Source organism: Temnothorax nylanderi, unplaced genomic scaffold (assembly GCF_030848795.1).
Source record: "Temnothorax nylanderi isolate EJ_2023f unplaced genomic scaffold, tnyl_v1.0 TNYL_tig0209_pilon, whole genome shotgun sequence".
In the NCBI taxonomy this organism is placed as follows: Eukaryota; Metazoa; Arthropoda; class Insecta; order Hymenoptera; family Formicidae; genus Temnothorax; species Temnothorax nylanderi.
In genome coordinates this window covers 21,906-31,554 of record NW_027249271.1, presented here as the reverse complement: position 1 = coordinate 31,554, position 9,649 = coordinate 21,906, and the positions used below count along the sequence as shown (strand labels likewise).

At 38.6% G+C, this 9,649-nt stretch overlaps 2 protein-coding genes across 5 annotated transcripts in view; one reads left to right on the top strand and one right to left on the bottom strand.

Annotated features, from left to right (window-relative positions):
* The first annotated feature begins 555 nt into the window (after positions 1-555).
* Syx8 (syntaxin 8) lies at positions 556-2,503 on the top strand. Of its 2 annotated transcripts, XM_071717334.1 has the most exons (6): positions 556-696; positions 772-975; positions 1,052-1,246; positions 1,355-1,608; positions 1,683-1,775; positions 1,886-2,503. In XM_071717334.1, the coding sequence occupies exons 2-6, from the start codon at positions 941-943 to the stop codon at positions 2,044-2,046; spliced, it is 738 nt and encodes a 245-aa protein (XP_071573435.1). In that variant the 5' UTR covers positions 556-696; positions 772-940; the 3' UTR covers positions 2,047-2,503. The 2 variants fall into 2 exon arrangements, with proteins under 2 accessions (XP_071573435.1, XP_071573436.1); XM_071717335.1 differs by lacking the exon at positions 556-696 and having other exon boundaries at positions 703-975.
* Mtd (TLD domain-containing protein mustard) overlaps positions 2,504-9,649 on the bottom strand; it is a 27,605-nt gene continuing 20,459 nt past the window's right edge. For all 3 annotated transcript variants that reach the window (XM_071717331.1, XM_071717332.1, XM_071717333.1), the window contains one exon: positions 2,504-9,581. In XM_071717331.1, the coding sequence (XP_071573432.1) occupies positions 9,446-9,581 (136 nt within the window). In that variant the 3' untranslated portion in view covers positions 2,504-9,445. The remainder of the gene's footprint in view (positions 9,582-9,649) is intronic.

The window sequence follows — 9,649 nt, the reverse complement described above, 5'->3', positions numbered from 1 at the left end:
TAAACGTATCGACTTCTGATTTGCGCCAAAATTTTTTTTTATTTTAACGAACTTCTAAGGTTGCAGGAAATCATTATCCGATAATATATATAACATAATGTCGTAATATATAATAATAATTAAATTCCTCGGAAAATTTTAAATTAATTTCTTATTTCTTCATTAAATAAGGAAATTGTTGTCTTTCCTATAATTGCAAATTATTGTTTAAAAAATATATATATATACGATTAAATATAAAGTAATAATTTATAATATTATAGTTTTAGGAGATAGGACCGATATCACAGTCTCCGATTAACGTGATTCTCCGATTAAACTCACTCTCCATCTCTTTCTAACTGTCCCCCTAGAAAGAGACGAAGAGTGAGTTTAATCGGAGAATCACGTTAATCGGAGACTGTGATATCGGCCCATAGTCGAGAATCAAGATGAAAGTCAAATGATTGAAAAGATGAGTTAGACAAGGACCGACAATCATCTCGGATCTCGGATCTCGACTCTGTTCTATCTGAATAGTTTGGACGTGAACCATAGTACGGACACGAACCATGTACCATTATCGAGCGAAACTGCCGGAAATATCCGTGGCTACGTAGTTCAAAGTGCACATTTTTATGCACATAGAGGCGCCAGCGGTCAAGTTCCATTGTGATTTGAGGTTATCTATATGTCAAAGTCAAAGCATTCACGCAAGTCTGTATCGCTTCATTTTTTTTATTTATAAAACTGTGTTGTGTTATTGTCATATGATCATATTATATGATGCAGAAGCTGTCATCGTTACTTCAACAGACTGTGATCACCTGAAAATGATGTGGCTATACATCCCTCGACTATAGAGAAATTAACGTTTTTCGTAACAAACGATGAAATACACACCGTCGTATCCTTTGGAATGTTAATATAAATATATTTGTACGTCGACCACAACTCGAAAATGGCACTTGTTAACATCGAAGGAATCGACCCTTGGTAAATTTTTGAATCTTATTTTTTATACAAGATTTTTTTTTACATATCCACTAATCTATTGTGTACGTGTGATTAGGCTCACGGAATATGACGCATGCGAGAAGCTGTTTCGTGAGATTATGGAACATCTCACTATGCGCGATGGGACCCCAAAGACGTCGAAAACTTACGCTAGCCTGTCAGCCAACATAAGATTGCGCATGAAGCAGTACACACGGGAAGTTCAGCAATTAAAGTCCAAAGTGGAAGAAGCTTCTAAACTGAAAACAATGTATTCTTTTATCTGCATACATATTAACTGTTTTAGCATAAGTTTAGACTTTGCGATAGTATAACTCTAAAATGATAAGTTTCCTTAAAATACAAATCTGCATGACAGAACGTTTGAGGAAGCTGAACGTAGGACGAGACAAGTGGAACAATTGCAAAGCAAGGATATTCAGTTACAAAGATTGTACGAGCCACGTACAAATGATTATGTATCGTCGCGCGCCAGCCTATTGAAGACAGGTTCCTCAGCTTTCGCCGACGGTGGCACAACTTCTTGGGCTGCCGACGATGATGATGACAAACCGTTAGACGTACAAGTGTCTGTCAATGATCTTATGAGTCATCAAGACCGAGTATTGATAGGTAACAATAATTCTTAGAGGAAATATTAATAATCGTACAATATATGTAGTTCACATTGTTCTAATTTCTTATAGAGCAGGATAAAGGCTTAGAAGAGTTATGTAAAGTGATTGTTCGCCAAAAGGAAATTGGACAAACGATTAGCAATGAGGTGGATCACCAAAACGGTGAGTAATGTAAAAGATTTTAAGTAAGGAAAACTTGTCAGTTAATGAAATAGTATATGAAAAAAAATAGTACAACATGAAAATAACTTTTTTATCATATCGTAATTTAGAGGTAATTGATGATCTGGCTGATCACATGGAGAGGACCGATGAATCTTTGATCAACAAGACTCAACAGGTTCGTAATATTCATTCCAAAGACCGTACATGTGGGTACTGGATAGTGATACTTCTACTTTTTATCGTGATTATTATTGTTTCTTTCGTATAGTGGATATTGAGCTATTTTAATCCTATTATGAATTGTCTATATCTTAACTGCACATATATTGCGCTAAGATGTTTATAAATAAAATAGTATAATTCTAAAATAATATTTTTTTACCTAAGATTATTTAATATGATTTACGAAACTAATGTTATATATAAATAATAAGACATGTGTATAAATGAAATGTTAATATTTGCCATTTATCAATGTTTATTCTGTGAAAATTTATTCTGTGAGTATATCATTCAATTGTCTATTAACTATTTTTACATGTATTGAGGTACTGTTATTTTACTTATGTAAAATTTTATCTAATTAAAATATATTCAATTAGCATTAAGAATAATATTAGTCGTTTGTAAGAGCAGATATCTCTACAGTCTTAAAAATAAGTAAGGAAAACTTGTCAGATACTTGGAAGTGGGAAATAAAAGGGTTGACGTAATCAGAGACATAATACGTTTTTACATTTTTTACATTTTTCTTCTTTTTTTAATCTCTTTTTATATCATAAATATCTATCCTGAATCTGGTTCTATGCGAACTTTCTCGGCGCCAGGGATACAAAGAAAAGGATCGCTATTGTTTCTGCGCTTAATTCATTTAAACGAAACATAAAGAGAAGTGTAGACTGCTTTGTGCCAGATACATCCGCTTTCTCAGTTTCGCCAGCATTTTGGACAGTGTCTTCAACGCGTGTTTTTTTCAGAGACACGTTATGCTGGAACAATTGACAGAGACGAAAGGAATGCCTGGACGCTCTTTCTCTTTACAATCCGACACAAAAATTATTTGGATTACTATTGTTGTCTGTAGGAGACGTGCTATCAGATTGAGATACATATGTACAATTGGCGCAATAGTTTTCCTTTCCAGCGGATATATCGCATTGAATTTTTACAACATCGTCCGATTCCCTTTATCTCGCAAACTGGATTTACTTTTGGTACTTGCTAAATCGCCGAGAGCACTTTTCGCTCTTTCATAACATACAGTGAGATTTCGTTACAACGCCCCGCGTCGAATCTCTGAGCTGATATTGTACTGCAAATTTCCTTACATCGAAATGCTCGCATTATTGGAACATCTTTGCCATTTTGAGTTCAATAAAACTTATGCTCTGCCTATATCTCTGGTTATAACAGAATTTTCGCTGCGCTAGCTAGTTGTCACTAGAATTGTTTCTTTTTTTTTCTTTTCAACACAGAAATCGCTACGAATATCACATCAATTATTCAGATTTTCGTTATTGAACCAAACAGCTTCTTGATCGTATGAGAATAAGTTCTACGGATACCTGTCTACATTAACAGCCGATTAAACATTTATGCAACATGGGGGGGGATCGTTTCCCTAAACATTAGTCAAAGTTAACTGATGTTCAAACCGACACTCTGCCTCTTCCTGAAGACAGAGGAAAAGAGAAAGAGAGAGAGAGAGAGCGAAAGAGATAGTGGATCAGTTTAGATCTCAGTTAACTTCAATTAATTTTTCGCGATAGCCGCTTAGCACGACAGCGCAAGGCAAAACGCATTGAAAAATTTTTCCCCACAAAAAGCATTGGTCGAAAACATTCAGAATTCCAGGCGGCGAGAAGCACGGATATCTCTTCCGTTTACACAGGTATAGCTGTAATTGCGGAATAGACGCACACCAATAACGTAGCATACACAGCGTTAATTATGTGGTTCCGTAGCGAGACCAAAGTGGCTTGTGCGCTGACTCCCGTGTTAAGACCAACATCTTACCTCAAACGAGCTCTCTGACATCCTACTCTCTCTCTCTTTGACTGATAATAATATATATATATATATATATTTATGTATCTGTATATATATTAGAATATTTTTTTTCGTTATGTCAAATGGGTCCCGTTAGCCGCTAATCGCTTCACATTTATCGCCACTGGCCCGAATTAAATGCGTCGACTGTGTTCTCAATAACGTGCTCATTAACGAGGACGAGGACGACGACGACGACGACGACGACAACTTTATCTAGCTAAACATCGAAGAACATCGAACTGTTTATGCGTGTTCAAGTCCCTGCAGTCAGTCTGAATCTAATTGACAATTGTGTATACCGAAGGTATATGTCTCCTTGTTGTGCTGCTTGCTTGAGTTTGTCCCTCCTCTTCTCCTCGAATCTCTTCCCTTTTTTATTATTTTTTTACATTCAGTTCGCTAACGATCGCTAATATCGACTACGTGTGTATGCGTAGGTACATGTTATAAAGGTACCGAGCGTACGATTTTCAGCGTGGATCTTCGCTACTCTCATTTGTGGGGATGTCTTTTATATATATACAGACTACACGTACTCATAGTTTTAGAGCGTAATATATGCGGGGTGTTCCATCATTCTTGCAATTCCAACTTATAAATATTCACACAATCTTCCTATTCCTTTTTGTGACTAACAACTGGATATGGACATATCTCATTTTAAGGGATGTCAGAAAGCATTGGTGAATCCTAGGGAGATATTTTGGTGTTAGAACACCTTCCTTCCAAATAAAAAAATCAGTTTTGCTGGATCTGTGTAAAAAATCTAGGGGAAAAATGCATTAAACGTTAAAGCAGAAATAGAAGTTTTATCCATAAGAGCTAAACGTGATATTGAGAAAAATATCAAACCAAGTAATTTTGCTGAAACATTCCCCATTATCGACGTCAGAAAGTATAGTTAAAAAAAGATCTAATGATATCTTCTTAATAGAAACATCACAAATTTGTTACTGTTACTGATACATTCTTTGATATCAAATATCAGATTAATTAAATACATATCCAGAAGCAATTAAAAAATAAGACTTTATGTGTTTATATGTGATTCTCAAAGAATCTTTTTGTGTATAATATCGCCGCAATTAAATAATTCCTTAAATCTTCAACTTATCAAATAGTCGATTATTAAAAACTGACACGAGTTAAATAGAACACCCCGCATATCCCTGTATATCCTTAATCTTTAGAGACTAACACAACCGTTATCATCCTGCAGTTTGGACATAGAGAAGCACGAATGTTCTATTGTTAGAACGCGTAGTAACTCTTCGTTTTTACTTCCAAGCGGTGAAACAACATCGGTTGTGTGTTCAAACTGCGAAGTATTTTCATAACGCTAGTTCATTGTAACGCATCCGCAGATCGGATATGTACGGTGGATGGTGGCATATTTCTCTCAGGCTCTAAGTTTTGTCACGCTGTTAATATGTAAAAGCTGTATCTTCTGTTATCGAAAAATACAATGTGCCGAAAATTGCATAATCACGATAGTTAATTCAACGATTTCTTGAAAGAGTCTCGCACGGAGGTGTCCTATAAACGTGCGCTGTCCGAAATACGCTCATACATATATACAACAGGAAACGTCGTTCGTTACAGTTGGGATTTTTTTTCCTAGTTTCATTTGCTACGTTCAGTGGCGGATTGGAACATGTCGGGGCTCTGAACGTTGCTCCAAGCAACGCATAACTCAGAAATTCTCCAACATTCTCTTACACAACATGTCATGTAACATAAAATCATACATTATTTTAAGAAAGCCCATAGGAGCAATTTAAATGTCGTGATATTTAAACACTACGAGTATCAATCTATCAATCGTATAATTCATTTCAATTGTTTTCTGTAAGATCGCAAAAACATTTATCGCGCCTAATGAGTAATCCGCCACTGGGTACATTTTAGTTTACTTCTACAGAGGCAGTACCGCGTGTGTTTCTTTGAAATATTCTAGATAATCTGTATCTGCCGCGTACTCCTACATCCGATATAGAAGACGCTTTGTGGAAGAAGAAAAGCGAAATCTCACTCTCAGATGATAGCGAGGAGCGTCATTCGCGCATTAACATACGATATACGGTATCAATAGGTGTGCAAGAAGACTGGCACACTATCACGCACATAAATATAACTACCAATTAGCAAACGTTATCCGTAGTAGTTCCCTAGGCGTGTAAATTAAATCTTATGGATAGCTTTTTTATCACCTCTGGTTTGCAAAGTTCACAGTACGAGATGCTGAAACAATATAGACCTATCGAACTCGTCTCGGTGGCGTTGGCCGACCGGAAGATCACGCACATACATTATCGGTTCTGCTTATGTGTTACGACTCGACCGCGAATGACAAACGACAACGAAAGACACGCAAGAAGTGCGAACGACGAAAACGAAGAAAAATAAAGAATCAACGAAAAGCTCGTTTCCCAGAAATACTTAATGTTTTATTTTCGTTACAGTGCACATTGACATCTTAATTTCTTTTTTTTTTTCACATTAAGGCGAGGATCATGAGTAATTCTTTTCCCTTCATTTGGCTTATCGTTATCGTCACCTGCTGTCGGATGCAGCACGTACTTCGCTCTTTCTCGCACACAAATGCTATTATCCTGACCGCGCGTTTCGAATCCGTCTGTTCCTCGAGCAACGTTCCCGCAATCGCACGCAATCGCACGCAATCGCTTCGCGGATCAAGGAAGCGAAAAGACCTTTATCTCGAGGTATGTTTTGTGTTTATATATATGTATATATGGTGTACATGACGACGTCGCGTATGCAACCATGTGGTACCGTCGAAGCGACTCGATGAATCATCTAGGAGCGCAACTGCTTTTTTCTTTTTTTCTTTTCACTTAATATCACATGATTACGCCTAGTGTCTAATTTACGCTCTAAGCAACTCTAATCGTACGCAACGTGTTATTATGTGTCGCATTTGAAGCGTACAAATTCGAGACTGCTACCCTAGTGAAGCCGGTAGTGCTGCACGTTGACTTGATACTTTGTTTGTGCTTCGTCGACATCGTGGGATCGAGAGAACCAATCCCGATAGATTATAGGATTTCGCTACATGCACGCGAAAAATGGACTCTATGATCACTCGTGTTGAGTTTTGTGAGGCTCGGTAAAGTCTATCTTTTAACGTCTACCATCACACGTTTTAACATCCGTTTCGCATCGCGTGGAAAATTAAACCCTCATCGGAACTGTGTCAGTTTCAAATTCTCATTAAGTGTCACACACTGTACTCTGCCCAGTCGGCGGCTTTAATCACGCGCTTTCTTTTCTTTTTTTTTTATAGTGCGTCTTGTAACCAGTGCGCGAACACTTGGGTCTCGTTCTTCTTTTAGGATATCTTGGATCGACCGTTCAGTCTTTCGAACGTTTCTCCGATGATGTACATCGGCAGAGAGGAATCCGTGTGTCACAAGTGAGAAAGAGGTAAACAGGTAAAGGTAGATAAAAATTTTTCTGCGTATGTTTTATTGTGCTCGCGTGTGTAAGTTGGGTTGTCGTTAGTATAATAAGCACTCTTGGTCGTCGTGTGCGGCCCTGCTGATCGGTAACCGACCAGCAGAGGAACGCCTTCGTTAAGATTACGAGGATCCCGTAATCACATATACAAACAATACAACGCGTGGTCTCTCGTAGAATAGAAATTGTATCTAGAGTGATTATGGGGAGGAGAAAGATATACGGCGGTGTCGTCATTAGGTCTACGTGGTATAAAATGTGTGATTCGTTCAAGGTGGTGAGTCAGTGACACGCGCCAAACGTGGTCCTTCTCAAACGGTTGCAACTCAGTCACAATGTTCATAACTTAATGTATTAGAAAAGTTCGTCCGATCTCGCGCAATACCACGACAGTTGATAAAACGCTTTTGCACATTTTCCCTTCTTTTTTGCGCTTGAAGATCGTTCACCTTGTGCGCATTACAAGATTTTGTTCTCCTCACTTTCTCTTTGCAAATAGACGAGGCGCGCCAAGCAGAGACGGCGAGTACACACACGCTCGGTTTTAACCCGGCGACGCTCGCGCGCGATAGAGATTATAAGCTCGAACAGTGTGTGATTGTGTGTATAATCGGTCGTACAAAGTTGGACTAGGTCTAAAAGAGTATCGTAACGCGAGTAGAACGCGATGATTCCTCGTCCGATGTGCTATCTAAAGTGATTGATCGTTTGCATCAGGGGATTCGTACGCTGGTAGGAAGATGGGTTCACGCTCGAGATACTCGCTTCATATCCGCGAGTACACTTGGCGGAGGGAGACAAAGAGAGCGAAGCAGGCACAGGCATGTGTGTTCGTTGTGGTCACTCGTGACTCCAAAGCACATTTACTAATTTACTGACGACAAGATTCGCGAATACGCTCTGACTTAAGTCAATCCACAACATCATTGACTTCTCGTTCGACTTCACGTTCCTCTTCTAATCGTAAGATCAGCTCGAGGTATCTCCTTTCTTTAAAACTACATTTTTTTTTCTCAGATCATGGATCATTATATTCAATTGCGCGAGAGCACGCTTCCCGCAATCTGTGTATCAATCCTCATGTGTACGCATGTAATATGTATATACGTGTCGCGTATACGTTTCTTGGCTCTCAATGAACATCTGCATTATACATGATGAGCTACACAGCGTTCCGCAAAGAGTTCTCTCTACTTGTACCGTCAAAATCAATCATTGCAACACGATCATAATATGTATATATATGTATATATATATTTACATTTACTATCTACATTATCTACACATCAACAAACTGTTAGTTTTAGCATCTTCATCGTATTGAATTTGTAAATTGTTTTCTTTCAAACGTTATGTATCTCGCCTCGCATTTACCATCCATATCTTTTCCAATCATTCACACTTTCATTCTTTCATCACCACCATCATTATTATAATCATCTGCATTATCATCATCATCATCATTATCATCATCATCATCATTATCGTAATTATCTTTATATTGGCGTTAGATGTGTAAACTCACGACTAGTTCGAAGTAACGATTATCGTATAAAGTAATCATAATTCTTCGACTCTCGGTCAATTCACAAATAACCGCAAATCAAATTGACGAGCGACATTCAATTCGCAACAACAACTCGTTCAACAAAATATAAAAAAAAAATAAAATAAATACGCCAACTTAAAAAAAGACAGGGGAGTCGGGGGCAATTAACGATAATCAGTAGCTACGAGATACGCAGGTAGGCATGTTACAGCACACGCTATGATCGCATAACTTCGGGCCATGACAGTCTCTTTTACAAACGTCCGCATCCCTTTCGAGGCTGCGTCTCGTCGCTCTCACCAATCTTCAGGCAATCGTTGTCTCTTCGTGTGGACATTGACGATTCTTTTCTTCTCAGAGAATCATCCTGTCTGGCACTGGGCGAGATTTCCCCAAATGGCGATCGAGTTAATCGAGGTGTCGTGACAACAACGACACACGACTCAACTCCTCCGACAATGTCCTTAGAATCGTTAGTCTTCCTCTAATCTCTCCTGGGGGCGAAACCTTCACGAGGCTCACGAGTTCAGGTTAAATTAGGCTGCGGTGATGGCGAAGGAGTGGCGGGCTGTGGATATGAGGCCGTGTCCTATATGAATGCCCAGCATTCCAACGTTTTAACGACAAAATCTTCGCGCGGCGCCAACGGCTCGTTGCCGTATGTGCTGCAGGATTGTGTCCTGCCCTGATACAGATCACCGTCCAGCCAAAGCCCAAACTTGCCGCTAAAAAAAACGAGACCACTTTCATAAAGCTCTCATCTAGCAAGGAAGCACTTTTTTTTTTTAAATAT

Excerpts from the sequence above, each read along its gene's own strand:
- Syx8 (XM_071717334.1), top strand. The coding sequence starts at position 941 with ATGGCACTTGTTAACATCGAAGGAATCGACCCTTG. Across the intron at positions 1,609-1,682 it reads TCAAGACCGAGTATTGATAG|AGCAGGATAAAGGCTTAGAA; the intron begins GTAACAATAATT and ends AATTTCTTATAG. Across the intron at positions 1,776-1,885 it reads TGAGGTGGATCACCAAAACG|AGGTAATTGATGATCTGGCT; the intron begins GTGAGTAATGTA and ends ATCGTAATTTAG.